At 39.3% G+C, this 22,700-nt stretch overlaps 1 protein-coding gene across 1 annotated transcript in view; it reads right to left on the reverse strand.

Moving 5' to 3' along the window:
• als2 (ALS2, alsin Rho guanine nucleotide exchange factor) overlaps positions 1 to 22,700 on the reverse strand; it is a 45,308-nt gene that overhangs the window by 14,033 nt on the left and 8,575 nt on the right. Inside the window, exons 7-19 of the mRNA XM_004917755.4 lie at positions 19,846 to 20,014; positions 17,555 to 17,651; positions 16,441 to 16,518; positions 14,986 to 15,162; positions 13,818 to 13,989; positions 8,336 to 8,516; positions 6,617 to 6,682; positions 5,519 to 5,681; positions 3,638 to 3,769; positions 3,033 to 3,161; positions 2,144 to 2,214; positions 1,221 to 1,287; positions 771 to 970 (exon numbers count right to left, since the gene is read on the reverse strand). Of these exons, the coding sequence (XP_004917812.2) occupies positions 771 to 970; positions 1,221 to 1,287; positions 2,144 to 2,214; positions 3,033 to 3,161; positions 3,638 to 3,769; positions 5,519 to 5,681; positions 6,617 to 6,682; positions 8,336 to 8,516; positions 13,818 to 13,989; positions 14,986 to 15,162; positions 16,441 to 16,518; positions 17,555 to 17,651; positions 19,846 to 20,014 (1,702 nt within the window). The remainder of the gene's footprint in view (positions 1 to 770; positions 971 to 1,220; positions 1,288 to 2,143; positions 2,215 to 3,032; positions 3,162 to 3,637; positions 3,770 to 5,518; positions 5,682 to 6,616; positions 6,683 to 8,335; positions 8,517 to 13,817; positions 13,990 to 14,985; positions 15,163 to 16,440; positions 16,519 to 17,554; positions 17,652 to 19,845; positions 20,015 to 22,700) is intronic.

Raw genomic sequence — 22,700 nt, forward strand, 5'->3', positions numbered from 1 at the left:
ATAATTTAATACATTAGAACTCACTGGTTAAGATAGACATGGTTTCCTACTAACTTATCCAATGAGACTGTGCTATCTGGATCCTTAGGGCTACCTAGATCCCAAGATATTTATTACAAAAAAAAAAAAAAACCACTACAGGAACACATTATAAAACACAATATGCATTTCGTCCTGCAGCCTAGGATTTTTGTAAACAGTTGCGTTACAAGATAATGGTATGTTATACTTGGAAACAAATTATTTTGGAGATCTGTATACTGTAAATAAGACTTTTAGCATTTAAAGGGGTTGTTTACCTTCCAAACACTCTTTCAGTTCAGGTGATTTGAGATTGTACACCAGTTGCTTTCTATTTTTGACTGTTATTCTAAAACTTAAGTTAAAATTGTAATGTTCCTCTCTGGTATTTCAGTCCCGCAGTGCAGTGATTCAAGAGTAGATCTGAACTGATACAATTTGCTACTTCAGTTGGTAGATTTTTCAACAGGAACTATGGAATGTTAGTAAATGCTGTATTAATTATAACAGCTGATTGAATAACTGAAACTCAGGAATTATGCAACAAGGCCGAAGGTAAGAAATGTATTAACTAATGGATCATATTAGAACAGTTTTCAGAGTTGGTGACCTCACTACCAGTACTGCTTTAGGGAGACATGAAAGTGAAATATGAAACTTTAAAACTAGAAAATAAAAAGGCATTTAACTAAATGTTAGTTACCCAAACTAAACTAGTTTTGATTTTCTGAATACGAGTTTTTAATTACCTGCCATGTGGTTTTCCAGAAAGCCAGCGGCCTTCATACTTGGCATCTTTTAGCCGAAGATCTTTGTAGAAAGTATACTTGGCAGTGCGTGACAGTGGGGGTTCCTGCCGATGTACACTTCCACCTGATTGGGCAAGTGGCTCAGTAATACCCTTCAAGGCCTGATCCACTGCCTGACTAATTGCCCAAAGCCATTTAGCCTAAAATACAACAAAATGTTCTGATTATTTTGGAAGCCTCTGTAAGGAACAAAGCACAATCCAATTGTTTCCTAGCTTTTAATGGAATGTTCACGAGGTGAAAACACATGGTTGCTTTGCATATGCATACTGTGCCATAAATGAGTCCTATTAAATAAAGGCAGTGCTAGAATAAGATTTTGTACCAACAGATTCAGTATTCATAAATTACCCAATCTACCTGTAGGTATAATATACTTTCTGAGCATACCTTTTCCTGTTGAGATGAAGAAACTAGAGTTAATTGCTCTTCTGGGGTGGTGATCTTCAGACCGTTACTGCAACAATAAAACACACACTACTGTTAGCACATTCTTCTAAAATGTTGGAAACAATAGGTTAATTACATTATATTATATATATATATATATATATATTATATTTATTTATTTTGACTATAAAAAGGAAAAAGCAGTGCAAAATTAGCAGTGCACATGAGTGGCCCTCAGCTTTTCTAATGAGATTCAGGAACTAACGTACACGCTTTCACTAGTGCACTTCATATACTGCTTTCATTCATTAGCCAATAACAACTTAGTTCAAACTACTGGAACACTTTTGTATTTAACTTTTTTTCTAACTAAAGAACCTTTTTACAAAGGGTCGAAATTGGACTAACCCGTACAAAAGCAGAGCAAGTGTTTCAAAACTGGGCCACGTGTGGCTGTCTCTGGGCTGCAAAAATATTAACAGCCACAAACATTGAGTGTCAAATGTACAAACACACCAGAATATGGTATTTTGAGGAAGAAAGCCTCAGTCAAGGTAAGTGTAAAAGCCCCTGATATAGATATATATACATATATTATATTAAAAACACCCAGAGGTCTAGGCAGAATGCCTTGGATAATGTAAAGACATTTTTCTGTGATTTTTAAAGTATCAGTCAATAAAACCGATTTTGAAAACTGTATCTATTGGACCCTTTATTTGTTCTGGCTTTGAAACAATAAAGCTGAAGCCAGGCTGATGTCTGCAACAGAACCAGCAGTGCAGAAAGGGACAGACAAATCATGCTTTTAATTGTAATTACATTTACAAATAACTTTAAAACCACAAAACATAGTTAATTAATGTATACTGGAAAGTTGTTTACAATAACATCCCCTATTTGGTTAATTTATTAATACTCACACTCCATTAACTTCTTCTGACAAAGGCTCTACCCAGACTGTAGAAAGGGGGAAAATGTGGTGTGTGGAAAACTAGATAGAAAACAATAAAATAAAAAGTGAATGCTGGAGGAATGTGCTGCACTATACACACAAGATATATTTACGGTAAGTCATAATACAAGGCTTATTAGTAATTTAGATTCACATTTCAAGTCAGTTCAGAGACCAGTGTATCCTGCATTAGAATTTATCAGTCTGTAGCATCAGTTTCTTTTATTCTTGATTAAGATCACTCCAAAGCTTCACGTCTCAACAGCTGTACAAAGCATATTAAGCGTGTGCAATGTCACTGACAGTTTAAACATAACCTAAAAAATTGTGAGCTCCTATGGACAACTTTGAAGGCATAAGTCATTACTGTTATTAGACTACTCAACCTCTCTGCTGTTACAAGTAAGTTTGGCACATAAAATACAGAATTTGCAGCTATATTCGTTTTCAGGCTTAGTTTTTTGGGCACAAAAATCAAGGCTCCAATTCTCAGTGATGACTGCTGTGTCAGTTTCTTAGCATTCTGGCCCTTATATCTACCATAACCCTGGTACCAATCTAATCTCTATGGGGGCAAGTATGATTGTACCAAATACTCATGTACAGTGCTGCACATTGTGCAACACAAGCATTTCCATTTAGAAATGTGTTTAAAAAAAAAAAAAAAAAAAATAGTATTTCAGCCAGTTAATGGCAAGCACATTACGCTTTTGTCACTCCAGATTTTGTCATAAGAGACAGACACAATTGTAAACCATACATTCAGCCTGCAAATTTATTCTGAATTAAAAATAAAATAGACCCAGTGGATCTTCCCCAGGCAAGAAGCAAACAGATCAACTGATACTGCAACATACCTGAGCATGCACCAAAGCATCATTGAACAGGATGAACCAGTTAACAGAAAAACGTCCTGCATTCTGCAGGGAGAGGCCACGGTTACTACTGTCACAAATTAGGCGCCTATCTGGCTTTCTCAGGGAGTCCTGCAAAAATAATAACAAACCATATATGCAAACAATATAGCAAGAAGTCTAGGAATTCTTAACTGGTATTCTAGAAAATCTCACAAAGGAAAATGTAAGTTGTACAGGTAGCATTTTAGTAAGATATCACTTGCAGAAGATGATTCAATCAATTCAGTCTGCACGAAAATAAATATTTCATCGTGAATAAGCTACAAAACTTTGGATGGGGTTTGTAACCATTTTTTTTTCTCAAATTTTACATAATGTATATCTTGTATATGTATGTATATCTTTATTTATAAAGCGCTACTTATGTACGCATCGCTGTACAGTAGAATCCATTAATACAAACAGGGGGTTAAAGATAATGGATAAATACAAAGTACAACAATAAATACAAAATACATAATGGCAAAAAACGGTCATCAATAAAGGCAATAAAACTAGATTCTCAAGTAGCAAAAAGTTCCTTTATCTGTTCAAGTAGGACTTGCCGTCATCTTTCCAGGGAAGGTCTTCCAGAAACCTAGTGTGTATTCTGCATCCTTCTTCTTTCTGTTCACTAGCAAGGCCAGAGAGTCATAGCTTGAACTGGAATCTTGCAGTTTCTTGTATTCTGGAGAGGACTAAATAATAAAAAAAAAAAAAGCGCCGTAAGTTAGTTAGTTATTTATTGGGACATGGTATCACAGGGATTTTGTTATAAAAGGGAGAAGGTAAAATTCTCCAAAGGGTATCCTGGCATGCAAGTTTTTCTTTCATACGTTAAGGGCAATTTTACAATGAATGAGTTCCTTGCAGGAGTTAGACAAAGATAGAGAGTAGGCAAATTGGTATTGCCTGAAATCCCAGGAGTACCATAAAAAATGGTGGCTCCACAGGTAACTAACCTTTTACCTTTCAAAAAGTTGTGCAACCTAACTCAGCTGTGTGAATCAAGCTCAGTGATGTATAATCTCTGAAAAGTACTAATATGCTATATAAATAACAGCTATTACATGAATTATTTTATCATGTTAGCAGTAATTATACTGCTAATATCATACAGTATATACGTTGCCAGAGCACCCCCCTGCCGTTCTGCCAAAACATCAAATAATCTAATTTACTAAAGCAGGGTGGTATATTCTTACCCTGTCCTACTTCCCATTAAGAATATAAAAAAGCAACGCACAGAAGACAATTCATCATGATCATCAAATATTTATATAGCTCCAGTAAGTAATGGAGCACCATATATTAATCTGTAACAAGCTTGCAATAATTTAACAAATAGCTACAGAATAAAAATGGAATCATTTTGGGCCCATACTCACAAAAAACTTACAATCTAACAAGGTACATGTAAAGGGAACATTTAACATATAAGGATGATGAAAATAATTGTCAATTATTGATAATAAATTGATTTCTGATCCATCAAGATGGAATTAATATGCTACTCTAAATAGGCAAATCTTTAGGGAGTGATTGAAGGGTTGGAGATTAGGGGAGAGTCTGACAGCTCATGGGCAGGCAGAATCTTGAGCAAAGTCTTGCAGTCTAATAACCAGCGGTTTGTGAGCAACATGTTGCTCCTATTCACTAGACATCATCAATGCTTGAAGCAGGCTATGCCTAACCTGCGTGACTCTAAGGAGGATTGAGAAATGCAGCTCAACAGTCTTTAGAAATACTATTTTTGGTTAGCTGGGAATTAGCGAGGTGGATCTCCTGAACCCTTTATTTCCATTAATGCATATATATTGCAAAAATGTACTTTAAGCACATCACATGGAAGCCATATATACTTTCATTATGAAGGTGAACCACCCCCTTAAAGGGCCTTCAATACAAGTGTTGATTAAAACGAAAATCAAGAGGGATTTGCATAGGGAAGCAGCTGATTTGTAATGCTGGGATAGATAAATTAGGCTAGCAGCAGTGTTTAAATAGATTGGAGTTGATGATATCTTGGGACAAAGTTGGAAAGAAAAGTCAGAAAAAAAGTTTTAGCTGCTTCTAAGTTGAAGTAAGGTTGTATATAGGCAATGGGATTTGGCAAGGCTTGGATGTGGGGTGGGGAAATAGGTGGTTCTGTGATATCCAGGAAAATATATCAGAAAGGCAATAAGCTCATCATCTGCATAAAGGTGATATTGAATCCCAAAACAATACGTTTTCCTATAAAAGAAGTGTATAATGTGAAAAGCAAAAGGCCTAAGACAGAGCTTTAAGGAACACAAAGGAATGAGGTGGAGCTAGAGGACGCAACTTTAAGGAGCGACCAGAAAGATAAAAAGACGGGGTCCGAGTGCTGCTAAATTGAAATGTAAGACCTGCATATGCCCTTCCTACTGCAAACATGTAGCTATAATATTGGCCAAGCACCTTACCACTTCAAAGCACATTGCAAGTTTTAGAAGCAGCCTGGCATATTCTTGCAATCTACTCATCGGAGAGAAAAAGAAAGAATTCAACTTCTCTGCTATAGAGATGCTCTCCTCTGTTCCCTCAGAAAAAATCTGCAAATGTTCCGGGTTCTTGCTGAAGAATTCCCTGAAAGTTAAGATATTGTTTATTTATGAAGTCAAAAGAAAACACATTGAAGTTCCCTTTCCAGCTGCACAATGACATTAGAATTTCAAATTGTCAGTGTAAACTAATGGCATCTTCCCTGTCCTAAATGTAACACACATGATGCTGTAGGAAACAATAATAAATATTAATGTTGCAAATCAATGATTTATCTACACTTTTTATAGTTATAGTTAAATTTTTGTATATGCAATGAAAATGGCTTTCAGGGCCCCCATATGGCTACAGTCAGATATATTAAAGTCAATTAAAAAAAAAACTGCAGGTAGCTCTCTCAGTGATGAGCTTTATGACTGGCACTAACCGGTGACAGCAGAATCACTAATGGTATAGGCAATCTCACTAAACTGGGATAATAGATTTGACCCATAGGCAATTGAAGGCACTTATTGTTTGCTCAGGTGCAGTAACCCACAGCAACCAAAAGATGTTTCCTTTAATACACGTAACTAATACATGGCTATAGATTACTGCACCTGGGCAAACTTAATGGGGGTCATTTATAAACACTGGGCAAATTTGCACCTGGGTAGTAACCCATGGCAACCAATCAAATGATTCCTTTAAATGTCCAACCTGCAGCTGACTGAAAACGCTAATCGCTTATTGGTTTCTATGGGTTACTGCACATATGCCCAGTGTTTGTAAACAAGCTCCAGTGGCTTTTATTACATGACCCCACTGATGTTAAGGATACACTAACTTCCACCTGCAACCCAAACTTTTGTATACAGTTCTCCTCAATGTAGTGAACCACATCCCACTGAACCAAGTTGGTGTCTGGTGCAGCCCTGGCTTAAAGAACTAGCAGTCACTGTTTGTAGGCCATATGTATTAGAATGTCACTAATCACTGGTGTTTTTGTAATCAGTACTTTCAACATAGGAGGAACTTACATTGCCTGCTTGGAAAGAACAGTGAATCCTCCCATGACTAGGAAATTGGAGAAAGAAGTACAATACCTGCAGACAACAGATGATAAAACAAGGATTTTTAACAAATTAAGGCATTAAAATACCACTATGCCTCCAAATTGTCCAGTATGATTGCACTTTGTACAGGGGAATACCTATGCTATAAGTGACTTGTGGAATCTCTCTATACAGGCTATAAAGAAAGATAGGAAATTATCCCTGGTATGAGGAACGCCATCCATGGCCCATTCTTCTGGCCACATCCCCAATGTTACTAACTATTCTACCATCAAGTCACACCCCATATCTGGCTTCTTTTAACTAAGAAAATACAAAAGATACCCTCTGGAAGGTGTTAATGAGCTTGTGGTCAGACTGTTGCGATAAAATTGAAACACCAGATGGAGCCACTGATACGTTTACAGAATGTCTAAAAAGGATTGCATTCATTTAGGTTGTTATATACTGAATCTCATAGCCCTAACTTTAAAAAACTGCACTTTATGTGTAATCTTGAAAATGTTTCACCACTCACCTGAGCAGCTTCTTCAGATCAGCATGACAGAGAATTCCCTGGCATATTCATGCCTTAATGGTAATACAGTCACCAACATCCAATCACGACTGTTCCATTGAATTTAATTAGGGAGGTGTTAGTGGAAGCTCACAGAAGTGTGCAAGTGTGATCTAGTCAAAATGGTATCATTTGGGCAGGTGTTTTAAATGACATGAATTGTTGTAAACTGCTATGGTAGGATTGTTAAAGGGACATTTTTTTGCCAAACTGACACAAGCAGTGAATGGGGCTTGCAACAAAGCTTGTCAACAATTTACAATGCCTCTTTAACATCCTTATGCTGACATTTAAAAAAAAAAAAATCAAGCTTTCAGTCATGTCTTTTGAAAAAAAATAACACCTGTCTATGACACCTTCCTGAGTAAGTTCGATGGAACCACTGGACATTGGATGGTCATTGGATGATTTAGATTTATCACTATTCTTTATACTACATTCAAAGAATTTTTGGAGGAAAAAAAATGAAATGAAAAATAATTTGTTCTGAATATTTCCATTATACAAACCAAAAAGGAAAATAAAAAGAGCTATATGAGCTTGAAGTGCAAAAGTATGAAGTGAAGAAATGTGGCAAAGCTTACTTTATATAAACCTGACAAAATGTTAATTTGCTGGGCAACAAAATGTCTAACATCTAATAGCAGGTAATAAATGTAATGAACAGTCAAACAAACAAACCTCTAAGTTAGGGAAGTAATCATTAGCCAAAATTTCTCAAGATATAGGAATGGAATTAAAAAAAACCAAAACAACGCTAATCTGCAAAGTTACGGTATTTTGAGAAAAAAATCTCCTTATTTACGAAGAGACACACTTCCAACTAAACTTTTAAAGAATTTCCTTTAAAGAGTAGTAGTAAAGCTAGAAAATCACTGAGCTACCTACAACATCACTGCAGAGGTTTGCTTTCCCTGTCTGCCTGGTCATTTGATAACCGTAGTATAATAACTATAACAGAAATAACAGCATTACTAATAAATATGGTAGATTTTCCTAACCATTTAAAATGTATCTGAAAACATCTTAAAAGCAGCAGATTTTTTTTTTTTTTGCAATACTATAAAACAAACACAATTTTCCACTGCCTCTAGTGTAACAAGTTATCTGCATTCAAATAGACTCACTCTGTATAGCTGTCTAGGAAAAGACTGGAATGCTCCAGAATAGACAGGCTCCGAGCATCCTTTGCTCCACGTAGGAAGTGAACAAGTGAGGTAGAATGCTGGCCAATCAAATAGCAGAGTTTGCTGAATTTAGTAGCCATATTCTGTAGTTGCTGGAGTGCAGTAGCAGAACCTAGGTTTTCTTAAAGAAAAAAGGAAAGTAAACATGTTACAGAAAAACAAGTCCATAAAATTACTTTCAGTAAATACTGTACTATGAACAAAGCTATGAACAACACATTACACTCATAACTGCTATATAATAGACACTCTACTCAAAGCAATCACTTTTTTTGCAATCTTTTGCATAAAATCAAATTCATGTCACCTGCTGAGATGCCATAGAAATTGATGGAAAGTGAATTATTAGCTTGCTTCAAAATAAATGAAAATTCGTGATTAGAAAAATGTCCAAGAAAAAAACATTCTGAACTGTGGAAGTAACACAATCCAGTTTGGTCACAAATTTTGAAAAATGTGCCCTTGAGAAGTAAAAAGGGGATTTTGTATTACTCACCGTAAAATCCTTTTCTCTCTGAAGTCTGTGGGACACAGGGACCATGGGGTATAGCATCCACCACTAGGAGGCAGGACACTGTAAGTAAAAAGACTCCTCCCTCCTGTGCTATACCCCTCTGCCTTGCTGCCTAAGGCTCAGTTTTGTCTAGCAACGAGAGGTAACAGGAACTATTGAACTGAATTCAACTATGTACATAAAAAAACCCGGAATCAGGAAAACCAGAAGTTCGCTTCCAGGGAGGGAAGCCCTGTGTCCCACAGACTTCAGAGAGAAAAGGATTTTACGGTGAGTAATACAAAATCCCCTTTTCTCTGTTATGTCTGTGGGACACAGGGACCATGGGGACATACCAAAGCTGTCCCCTATATACTAGGGAGGGAGGAAGCGAGGCTTATTTGTGAGCAACTGCAGCCTGCAGTACCTTCCTTCCAAAATGTGCGCTGTCTGCCGCAAAGACCTCGAAATTGTAAAATTTGGTGAAGGAGTGGATAGAGGACCAGGTAGCGGCTTTGCACAGCTGTTCCGCGGAGGCACGGTTCCTGAATGCCCAGGAGGTGCTGACCGCCCTGGTAGAGTGAGCCCTCACTTGGAGGGGGGAAGGCTTTCCCTTGGCTATGTATGCTCTGCGAATGGCCTCTTTTATCCACCTGGAGATTGTGACCTTGGGTGCAGGGGAGCCTTTGCGTGGGCCTGTTGGTAGGATGAACAGGGACTGTGTGGTACGGATGTGCTTTGTGCGTTCAAGATAGAATTTTAGGGCTCTAACTGGGTCTAAGGAGTGAAGTGCTTTCTCCTTAGGGTTTCGTGGATGTGGGCAGAACGTAGGGAGGGTGATCTCTTGGTTCAGATGAAATTCGGTTACCACCTTGGGAAGGAAGGATGGTACCGTGCGGAGGACCGCCCTATCGTTGTGGAAGGTCAGGAAGGGTCGTTGACATGACAGAGCGCTGAGCTCAGAGACCCGTCTGGCTGATGCGATAGCGACGAGGAATATGGTCTTCCACGTCAGCCATAGCAGCGGAATGGTAGCTAGAGGTTCGAACGGTGCCTCCTGCATGGAACGAAGAACCAGGTTGAGGTCCCAGGGGGGTGCCGGCGCTCTGTAGGGAGGAACTATGTGCGCTACTCCCTGAAGAAATGTGCGTACGTCGTGAAGCTCCGCTATCTTAGTTTGGAAAAGCACCGACAGTGCAGATACTTGTGACTTAAGGGAGGCGAGTGAAAGGCCCTTAGTCAGACCTGATTGCAGGAATTCGAGTAAGTATACCGGGGAAAACTGTTCCCAGGGGAGATGTGCCTGGTCGCACCACTCCTGGTACCGCTTCCATACCCGATGATAGTTTCTTGCGGAGGTTGTTTTCCTTGCTGCGATCATGGTGTGTATGACCCTTGGGGAAAAACCTTTCCGGCGAAGGACTAATGATTCAGTAGCCACGCCTTCAAATGCAGCACTCCCGGATTGGGGCCCTGGGAAAGCAAGTCCGGGGACAGCGGTAGAGTCCAGGGTCTCTCTTTGCTCAGACTGACTAGGTCGGAGAACCAGGCCCTTCTGGGCCAGTGTGGGGCTATGAGGATCACCGTGCAGTGTTCCCGTTTGATCTTTTTGATGACCCTGGGTAGTAGTGGGAGAGGTGGAAACACGTATGAAAGAGGGAAGTCCCACGGAGTTGTCATGGCATCCGCTGCCATGGCTAGTGGGTCCCTGCAGCGTGCTATGAAGGATTCCACCTTGCGGTTGTGCCTGGACGCCATGAGGTCCATGTGAGGTTGACCCCACCTCCGTGTGATGCTCTGAAAGACTTGGTGCTTCAGCGACCACTCTCCCGGGTCGAGTGTTTGACGACTGAGATAGTCGGCTTGCCAGTTCTCTAGTCCCGGGATGTAGATTGCTGACAGGGTAACGTTGTGGGTTTCTGCCCAGGACAGTATTAGGCCTACCTCCTTTAGTGCCGCGCGGCTTTTGGTGCCTCCCTGGTGATTTAGGTACGCTACCGTGGTAGCGTTGTCTGATTGTACCCTGATGGCTCGCCCTTGGAGCTGATTCTGCCAGTGGAGGAGTGCCAGGCGGACTGCTCTGATCTCTAAAATGTTTATTGGAAGCTTTGTCTCCGAGGGGGACCAAAGTCCCTGGGCTGTCTGTGTTTGGAGGACCGCCCCCCAGCCGAGGAGGCTGGCGTCCGTAGTCAAGATTGTCCAGTGGGGGTCCCGCAGGGACTTGCTGACCGAAAGATGTGTGTGGTTGAGCCACCAGCGAAGGGACAATTTGGTTCTGGGGCGCAGGGCAATTGGCTGCGCTAGGGACTTGCGTGTCCATTGATCCAGGATATTCCACTGAAGCTCTTTGAGGTGGAACTGAGAGAATGGGACTGCCTCTATGGAGGCGACCATTGACCCCAGAGCCCTCATGGCAAATCGGACCGAGGGTTGGGGCAAGGTTAGTAGTTTCCTGACTAGTGATTGGATTTTGGTTATCTTTTCTGGCGGAAGGAATACTCGTTGGATCCTTGTGTCGAATGTCATTCCCAAGAAGGTGATTCTTTGGGTGGGAGTAAGAGTGGATTTGGAAAAGTTTACGGTCCAGCCTAGGTTTGAAAGAGTCCTTAGGACAGTGTTCAAGCTGGATTGTGCCTCTGCGTGTGAGGGCGCCTTGATGAGGATGTCGTCTAGGTAAGGTGTTACGAATAGTGCCTGTTTCCGCAGGTCTGCCGTGACTGCTGCCATCACCTTTGTGAATATGCGTGGAGCTGTGGTCAGGCCAAAGGGAAGGGCCTGGAACTGGTAGTGTTGGTTTTTGAAGGCAAACCGCAAGAATTTATGATGCGGTTGGAATATGGGGATGTGCAAGTATGCATCCTTGATGTCTACGGCTGTCATGTATTCCTGTGGATTCATGGCCGCTATTACTGACCATAACGACTCCATCTTGAAGCGAGTGAATCTGATGAAGGTGTTTAGTTGCTTTAAGTCTAGAACTGGGCGATAAGACCCGTCTTTTTTGGGGACAATGAAAAGATTGGAATAGAATCCCCGAAACTTTTCCTTGGCTGGAACCGGGGAGATGACCCGGTCGGCGAGCATGTGTTGTACCAGAGCTAGAAAGGCGTGTTGTTTGGAAGTCTCTTGAGGGACTCTGGACATAAAGAATCGCGGAGGAGGGATGGTTTCGAACTCTAGGTGGTAACCCGAGGAGACTATTTCTCGTATCCACGGGTCTGGAGTGAGCTGGAACCAAGCCTCCCTGAATCTGAGCAGTCGGCCGCCCACTGGGGAGAGGGTGGATAACTGAGGTAGGTAGTCATGTGGAGGTAGGTTTGTCCGATGACTTGGTCTGAGGGCGCCGGGATTGCCAGTTAGATTTGAAGCGGTTCTGAGGGCGGTATTTAGGGCCCGTGTTTTGCGGGGAGAAGTCCCTGCTGGAGGTAGAAGCCCTGGAAGTTTTGGAGGAACGAAAAAAGCGGCCTCTGCGAAAGGAAGTGCGAGACCGTGGTTGGGGAAGGAGTGTGCTCTTCCCACCCGTGGCCTGACTTATAATTTTATCAAGTTCAGGGCCAAATAGAAGTTTTCCCTTGAATGGAAGTGTAGTAAGTGACTTCTTTGACGAGAGGTCGGCGGACCAAAGTTTGAGCCAGAGGGTGCGGCGGGCCGCCACAGAGAGAGCCGACGTACGGCTAATCACCTGAGTCGCATCGAGTGACGCCTCGCATATATAGTCATTGGCCTCTTTAATCTGTGAGGCTAAGTGTAGGAGGTCCTGTCTATGCATCCCGGAGCTGATCCCTTCCATGAGAGATGCAGACCATGATTGGACGGCTCTGCTAACCCATGCCGATGCTAAGACCGGTCGGAGGGACTCCCCAGACGCATTAAAGATGGACCTAAGAAAGCCCTCCATTTTCTTATCCATTGAGTCTTTGAACGACGAGGCGTCGGGGACCGGTAGCGCTGTGTTTTTGGACAGTCGTGATACTGGTGCATCAACCGAAGGTGGTGATGCCCACTTGTCTAGGGCTTCCTGAGCAAAGGGATATAGGCGCTGAAAGCGTCGGTTGGTTTGGAATTTCTTCTCTGGATGTTCCCATTCTGTTTGTATGATACTGTCTAATTGTTGGTGAGATGGAAAGGCTAAGGAATATTTCTTTTGCCTTTTAAAGAGAGTGTGATGAATCTGAAGGGGATTCCTGTTCTTTAAGATCAAGGCAGCGAAACACGGCGGAAATGAGGTTGTCAAGAGCCTCTGAGGACGGTTTGTTAAGGTCGTCCCCGCCCTCTGCCTGATCTGAGGAGATTTCTCCTTCGCTAAGGGATTGTTCTTCCCATGTATGAGAAGGCCCTTGTGACTCTCCCTCGCTATCCTCCTCCGTAGGGAGGGGAGCTGGTCTTTTGGGGTGTTTTGTGCGGGGGTCCCCTGAACCCTGATTTATATTTTTTTTAAAGATTTAAACAAAGCTATCCCGGGTTACACAGCAAAAATACCATACCAATATACACTAAAATATTAAGGTGGTAGGATCGTGCATCTTGTTAAAATAGAAGAATGGCTGGAATCTTATAAAACTCCTAAAAAGTTTTTGCTTGGTCTAAACTACCTGTGTATATTTTGAACTAAAAACTACCATTTGAAAAGCAATTGACAGAATTTGAATGAAGTTTGAAGAGTTTTTAAAAATAATAATAATAATTTCAGGCATCAAATTGTGTGACAGACCTTCAATATCTTGCTTCAAAGCAGCAAGCTACATTCATTTTCATAGATTTAAATATACGTACAAGAAAATTACAAATGAGCTTCTGCTTCTTGTAAAATTGGAAACTTCCTATGCAACTCATACTGATAAAATTCTACGGTTTATAAATGACCAGTGTTTCCTGGTCACTGGAGCCACAGGATATCAAAAATGGGGGGGGGGAGAGAAAGCAACTTACCAAGCCCTAGGAGAGGTCTAAGTATCAGAGACTTCATATCACTAAGATGGTTGTAAAAGCGTCTTTCAGTATCTGCAAGTTCATGAAGACTTCCAATATAACCCATCATATTTTGGTCTACCAGGGCTAAGCAGCAATCAGCTCCAGCAGAGATACTACAAATGTAGCCAAGCTTGAAAATCAATAACAGTTATTTAGTATAGGTAAAGCTACTAAAAACAGGTTTCATAAAAATTGGAGACCCTAAAGGAAAAATATTACTACAGGTATGGGATCCCTAATCCGGAAACCCGTTATCCAGAAAGTTCCGATTTATGGAAAGGCCATTTCCCATAGACTCCATTATAAGCAAACAATTCTAAGTTTTAAAAATGATTTCCTTTTTCTCTGTAATAATAAAACAGTACCTTGTACTTGATACAAACTAAGATATAATTAATCCTTATTGGAGGCAAAACAATCCTACTGGGTTTATTCAATATTTAAATGATTTTTAGCAGACTTAAGGTATGGGGATCCAAATTAGAGAAAGATCCCTTATCTGGAAAACCCCAGGTCCTGAGCATTCTGGATAACAGGTCCCATACCTGTACCTACTATTTGACAGTATCATTCATCTCTTGATAGATGAGACTCAAGGAGCAAGGCACAGGGGTGCAGATGTGCAAAATCTCTGTTGCTAATACTTATACTAACACATGGCTGTATAATAATAAATAGAAAATATTATAAAAATATATAAATATATATATATTTTTTTTTTTTTTAATTTTTGGAAAAATTAAGACAGAGTAAGCCAGTAAATGGCATATTATATTTAAACTGCGGAGACCTGAGATTCAGGGGCGACTATCATACAACCTACACATACTGCATGTTTTACACTCACAGTCTAAAAATTCATAATATAGCAAAAGACTTAAAAAATGGATAGGAATTACACTCAACAGAAAATAGTGCCACATTTAAATAACATGCATTTTATGATTCTGAAAATGTTTGTTACAGGAATTAACTAGTAGGATTGTATAATAAAGTAGTACAACTTATTTCTAACATCCTAATTTCTAATGGTCAGTGCTAATCATTTCATCTTATAATGATAAGTTAACAGAAAGCAAACAGCAGGGCGATCGAATTTGAAATTATACTGGGCACAGCTTATCACCTTGCCACATTCATTGAGCTCTATTGGGAATTGGCTTGGGTCAGGTCCACTCCAGTTGTTTACTGTTTGAAGTCCACAGTAATACACAGCAGGTTGAAATTCTTCTTTTTTGTGTACTAAAAAAAGGGAGTGATCCCGTCCTGCAGCTACAGACCACACACCATCACTTTCATACACCTGATGGGACAAGAGAAAACATCACTATTCCCCACTGCTAATACTAAAAATGTTTGTTATGATAACATATGTCTCTAATTTAGTTACATTTCATTGAAAATGTACAACAATGCACATTGATCTTTTTAAAATCATGCATTTTAAAATAGGTTTAATTTTGTCACAACAGGATGCATAAACTTAAGTATTAAAAGACCCTAAAGATGGTTAAACTCAATTTATTACAGCTTCTCTCATAATTTGTAAAGTCAAAACAGTGTATTTACATTATTTTTCTTTGAGGTTATTTTACAGAAATAGCTTAGAGAACAATTTATTAAAGCTTTATCTACCATATATGATTTTCTGTACAATAAATTTTCAAGTTTGTGTTTGAGTATGTTTTTCTAAATGGAATAAACTTGCATATCAAATGCACGCTTTATTAAGAAGGAAAACTCGTTTGAATAATAAAAAAACTTGAATACCTCAAACTTTTCAATACAAGTTCGAAAAATTTGTGTTTGAAAATATGGCTTTACTTTGTCTAGGACAACTCCCACTGACTTGCAACCTTTTAGATGGAAAATTTTTACATTTGTGTTTTCTGCATTTAATTAATACCAGACATTCGTGTTTTTGAAACATAGCTTAAATTTGAGTTCTTTTGGTGCAAAAAAAAAAAAAAAAAAAAATCAAACTCGAACGTTGATAAATATTCCACTATATGTTTACATACATTTTACTAGTAACTAGTGCCTTTGCCTTTTAATTCCCTAACTTGAAATCAAACACTGAGAGCAGCCTTCTAAAAGTTTCTCACATTAGGCTGCTGCAATGTTTTCCCATTACTCCTGGCAGAACTGGTGTAAATTAGTCAAAATTGTGACCTTTGGCGTGCTTTTCAGTCCAATCCACAGTTTAAGATTTAAGTCTGGGCTTTGTAATGCCCACTCCAAAACCTCTACCTTCCTTCTCCATACACAGTGATGATCATTATGGCCAAAGAGTTATATCTCTTGTTTCATCTGACCAGAGCACTTTCCTCCAAAAGGCTGAACCATGCAGAGCTAGGAGTAGGGGCACAACAGCCTTTTGGCCATGGCGATGAAGAACTCTCTCTGTGTAAAGTTTTTACCCTATTTGAATTAACAGAAGCAATGATATCAAGATAAGACTTAAGTTGTAAAAAATTAGAAGTTCTTTATCATAAGTGTATGTCAATTTTTTTTTTTAAATGAGCTTAAACAGATTTGGGTTCAAAGACAATGTTGCATTAACAGCATGCATTTCACTAACCTTAACAAGACGTGGCATTGTGGTTGGGGACTGCAGATGACCAAGTTGGCCGCAGGAATTGCTGCCCCAAGAATAAACCTACAAATAAAACAACTTTCATTATAACAGATTTTCGTTTCTCTAAATATTCAGCGTGGGTATACATAATGCAGAGATCTATTGGTACAGGACTTCCAAAGTAAATTTATATATTGCATGAGGTCAAACCACCTACTTCAGTAATCATAAAGCAAAATAAGGGGTCATGCACAATTTAAATATTTAAGGGTAACGATACACACAGGCAATAACAAATCTGTGTACTTAACAGTGAAACCTCTGTGTACTTAACATCTGACTCCTCAAACAAAAATCAAAGGCGTTTATATGGCTTCCCATATTACACTAATGGGATGCATCAGTTTATATAAAATGTTTATTCTGAGTCAGTCAGTCACCTAAGAAAATACCCATTAAATCATCTTTAGGATCGGCCCTTAGGTACACTACTGTCTGACTGGAATTTCTCCACCCCTAAAATTTACAACTGCCCATAGACCGGGGTGGCTAGGCTGCCCCAAACATGTTCCTTTATTACCTAGCAGCAAAATGAACCACAGCATGGTGGTGGGTCTTCCTGTCTGCTGATAACTCAGCTACACACCTAGAAGACCAAACCAAAGGTTCCTACGAGGAACTTTAGAATGTACCGTATAAAGGCTGTGCATATAAAACAAGGCAACTCCTGCTAGAGGGAGATTGTCTGTGTATGGAACACAGTGATACCCATGATACCCTATTCGACAACCGGATTACAGCCAGGGATTAACAAGTTTAATTGAAATTTCTACACCAGGTACAACATCTAGGCATCACAAAATCTCCCCAATACACCTAGATGAATGCTCTGGATGTCTTCAATCCCTAGCATATTTTATGTATATGGTCTGGACCTGCTCTCAAACTCAGCACTTTTGGTTCTCTATAAGAAGCTTCACAGCAAACATCCTTGATCTACCAATTTCACTAATCCATACAAACTAGAGATTATTTGCTAAATGTTAACAAAACAGCATGTTCTTATCATATTATACTTCATGTAGCACTACTGTTAACAGTAAAGTAATAAAATTACCTGAGATCTGGCAGTAAGAGCCAATGAATGGTGACTGCCGGCTGCCAACTGAATCACTTCTTTGCCATCCATACTTCGCACGCAGAGAGGCTGCAACCTACCAATTGTAGTAAAAGCTATAAATATATATACCCGTATATACTCGAGTATAAGCCGTTACGAATATAAGCCGAGGTACCTAATTTTACCTAAGAAAACTGGACTCGAGTATAAGCCTAGGGTGGGAAATGCAGCAGCTACTGCTAAGTTTTAATAATCAAAATAAATACCTATAAAATTACATTAATTGAGGCATCAGTGGGGTATATGTTTTTAAATATTTATTTCAAAGAAAAACAGTAAACTAGCTCTGTAAGCGGAGAAGAGGGTCAACAAAAACAATATGAGTACTACCCCACGCTCATTGCACATTGGCAAACTGGCAGCAGACCCGGTCCCGGAGGAGATGTAAGGGGAAATAAGTATTGCTAGTGGGAGCCTAGGCCAGGGCACTGAAGGGTCTGGTTGCAGGTGGCCTAATTTGCACACAAAGGAGAGAGGGTGCTAGTCTAGAGAGACCCATGGCACCCGACTCGAGTATAAGCCGAGGGTGACTTTTTCAGCACATTTTGGGTGCTGAAAAACTAGGCTTGTACTCGAGTATATACAGTATATATATATATATATATACAGTACATATATATACAGTATATATATATACAGTACATATATATATATATATATACAGTACATATATATATATATATATATATATATACACATATATATATATATATAGTGCTGGGCGGTATACCGGTATAAACCGAACACCGTTTTTTTTAAAAAAAATGATATAAATTTTTAACTTACCAGCATACCGGTGTGCGCGCCTCCTGGCAATTTTTCTTACTATTTCCGGGTTGTGTGCGCTGACGTCACGCGCGCAACCCGGAAATAGTAAGAAAAATTACCAAGAGGCTCTACAAAAGCGCCGTCGCTAGGACGCATACCAATGTGAGCTGTCGGGGGTGCCTGCGGCTGCCTGGCAAGTCATTTATATTTATGTGAAGGGGATGGGGGGGTGTTTGGGGTTGGGGGGGGGTGTTTGGGGTGGTCACCTAATCATGCATGGGGAAAAAAAAATACCGTCAAATACCGTGATACCGATAAAATTTTGAAAAATACCGCGATATAAATTTTTGGTCATACCGCCCAGCACTATATACACACACATATATATATATACATATAGATCTTGAAAGATTACCATATATACTCGAGTATAAGCCGATCCGAATATAAGCCGAGGTACCTAATTTTACATAAGTAAACTGGAAAAACTTAATGACTCGAGTATAAGCCTAGGGTGGGAAATGCAGCAGCTACTGATAAGTTTCAATTATCAAAATAAATACCAATAAAATAACATTAAATAAGGCATCAGTGAGGTATATATATATATATATATATATATATATATATATATATATATATATATATATATATTATATATATATATATATATATATATATGTGTGTGTGTGTTTGTAAATATTTCAAAGAAAAACAGTAAACTAGTCCTGAAAGTGGAGAAGAGGATCAACAAAAACAATATGGTCTCAACAATGATACCTTAAGAGTACTACCCCCTTACCTCAATCAGCAACCAAGCTAAAATACAAAGAGTTAAAATCCTTCAAAACTAGATATAGTTTATAAAGAATATAAAGTGAAATGTCTATTGCAGAATGGGACAGGTGAGGATGGCAGATGAAGAAGAATTTGGAAGCAGGACAGGGCACTGGAGGGTCTGGTTGCGGGTGGCCTAATTTGCACACAAAGGACAGAGGGTGCTAGTCTGGAGGGACCCATAGCATCCAACTCGAGTATAAGCTGAGGGTGACTTTTTCAGCACATTTTGGGTGCTGAAAAACCAGGCTTATACTAGAGTATATACAGTATATTGAAAGCAAGCCAGAAGAAAAAAATGTTTTTTTCCTCTACACCACAGACAATTAAACCTCACAGCACTGACCAGAGAGCAACCAGAAATGTAGGAGAAGCCATGTAGCACCCTGCCTGTAAGAATCTTACTTATGTGTTAAACAGCCATAGCATATGCCCATAGACAAAAGGGAAAGGGGGCTTCAAATGTTAAATATCAGGAAAATCAAACAAAAACACAATAACACATAAAACGTGCATAATTAAAATATACAAATCTTTTCCTTTTCAAATATGCTTTCACAAAGGGTAACATTAGTTAGCTACTTTTTTTCCCCTTAGGTTTACCTTATTATAAGCTTACTTACCTAGGCAAGACATCTCCATGTCCCAGTTGCCCTTCCTTTCCTCTACCCCAGCTCCACACCTCAGTTTTTAAAGAGGGCAGCAGCACATCAGCCTCACCACTGTTTGTGGGTGTCAGAGCCACAGTCCTCATTCTTGCTCGTCCTACCTTCCGTAGAAGTCTAGGAGACACTAGTAAATAAAATAGAATAAAGGTGGTTTACATTGACGGTCTTCACATAGTTACACTTACAGTACATTGGCATGATTAAAGGAAAACTATACCCCCCAAAGAATGTAGGTCTCCATAAAAATATATTGCATAAACAAGCTTATACATAAAACCCTGTTTCTTCTAAATAAACCATTTTTCATAAAAATATACTTTTTTTTGTAGTATGTGCTACTGGGTACTCCTAAATAGAAAATTGCCATTTTAAGAATTAAGGGAACATAGGATTCACAGTGCACATAAAGGCACACATACATGCTAGCCCACATCAGCCAATTAATGGACAGAGTTCTGCCTTTTGCTTTCACACTTCTCCCAGTTACAGTTAAAGCTGCAATATTTCTGGTCATGTGATCTCTGAGGGAGAACACAGCCCATCACTAAATGGTGGACCAAGGGAAAGGATGTAAAAGGGCAATATTTACCGATATGTATATATTTCAGTACGGCGAGATTCAATAGGTCAACAAACTGTTGATAACGTATTCATTCTGGAGGTATAGTTTTCCTTTAAGTATATACACATATCACTGTTCAAATGAAGTCTGATGTATGCCCATGCCAAGCTTACAACATTACAAGGTTTTACAAAAAGATATCAACATTCAAATATTTTTTATATTTATTGTCAATGTGCATAATTAGAAGATTAATGTTTATAAAATGTTTGTATAAACTTGTTTAGCATGCCCTTATATTAAACCATTTATATTGTTAACTTAAAGACTTTACAAAGTATAGGTATCGGAGCCCTTATCCGGAAACCCATTATCCAGAAAGTTCCAAATTACGGAAAGTCCATCTCCCATAGACTCCATCGTAATCAAATAATTGAAATTTTTTAAATGGTTTCCTTTTTCTCTGTAATAAAAGTGTACCTTGTACTTGATCCCAACTAAGATATAATTAATCCTTATCTGAGCCATAACTATCCTATTGGGTTTAACTACTGTTTAAATATTTTTTTTAGTAGACTTAAGGTAGAAGATCCAAATTACAGAAAGACCCCTTATTCGGAAAACCTTAGGTCCCGAGCATTCTGGATAACAGGTCCCATACCTGTACTTGGTTTCTGTATAACTTAGCATAGAGTGAAATCATTTAATACATTCTTTTAGTGAAAGTTGTTGACATGTAGGCCAAGGCCCCATTCTGATACACAAAAGGATATATGTGTAGGGCCTCTGCTAACTTTTAGCTATAGGTATTTTTCTTGCCACCCTTGTACTGATAGGATTGGGGAGGAGGTAGAAAATGCATTTCTACATTATTTAAGAAACATTATAAACTCTCCAGGGCCAGTACATATCAACTAATTTCTGGATCATAATCAGTTGCATGTTGATTTGTCTGACAGTTGCAGATACTTCACAAAATAGTGTGATCATCTGTGGTTTACAGTATCTCCCTATGCAGAAAAAAGGCCTTTCTACAATCCTGTCTGGATTTAGTATCTATATGTTATGTGCAAATTAAGGGAGTTGTTACTGCTAATATCAAATCTGAAAAATTCCAGTGCAAGTTTCAGATAGCCTTGGATCTGCTGATATCTGCTAAATCCACTTTGGTCACTGAGGCATTATAATCAATAGGAAGACTATGGGAGGTGATAAAAAAAGGCTGCGCCTGGCCTGCCCGAGAAAAGGTATAAGGAGAAAGATGCCTTCTTTCTCTTTTCTGGGATACAAGGATCTCCCACAGTACTCTAGCCAATATTTATTATAGATACAAAAAAATCCCAGTGCTCTCCACAACAAGAGAGCAACAGGAGTAATATGATGCAGTATTTGACAATCAGTTACACACCCAGGGTAGCTAGGAAAAAGGCAAAGTGTAGGATATATATATCCGAGTCCCCTGCATTAAGTTAAGTAAAGGGACCTGTGAAGGTAAGTACATATTTATAAGGGATTTATTTAAAAGGAGAAGGATAGGTAAAAATCACCGGGGGGTGCCAAATGTTAGTCACCCCCAGTGATTTTAATAGCGTACTTTTTACCCCGGGTTGGTGCTCCTGTTAGGAGAAAACCGCACCAGTCCAGGGGTAGCTGCAAGGGAGTGATCCTCTTCCTGCTGCATGCCCAGTATACTGAAAAGCTGAACTTTAACAAGATTTCTACCCTACTGCACATACGCCAGCCCCGGGATTCGGAAGAATGAAGAGGGAGTGATGCCAGGAAGCAATCATCTTCAGTCTGTCTTCTTTCTTCTGAATCCTGGCACTTTCTTGTTAAAGTTCAGTTTTTCAGTCTACTGCGTGGGAATAATCGGCACAAAGACAGAAGAAGGGAGAGGATCGCTCCCTCGCAGCTAAAAAGTAAGCTATTACAATCACTGGGGGTGCCTAACATTTCATGTTTAATGGATGGGATGTATACAAAGATTTTATATCAAGGCTTGTTAATAACATCAGTGTTTCCCATGTTAGATCTTTTTACTGAGTGCCTATATGAATAAGGTAAGACTGCAATTTAAGTTTTATTGAGATATAAATAAAACAGTTATAAACTATTTGGGCACTCCCAAATCTTGAAGTTTATGTGCTGTGAATCAAGTTGAAGGGTGTCTGAAGTTTGCCTTAAATGAGCTTTAAGATATGGAACAATTATCTTTGTAAACGCAGGAGATTGGGATATATATCCTACA

This window comes from Xenopus tropicalis, chromosome 9, assembly GCF_000004195.4.
Source record: "Xenopus tropicalis strain Nigerian chromosome 9, UCB_Xtro_10.0, whole genome shotgun sequence".
Taxonomy (NCBI): Eukaryota; Metazoa; Chordata; class Amphibia; order Anura; family Pipidae; genus Xenopus; species Xenopus tropicalis.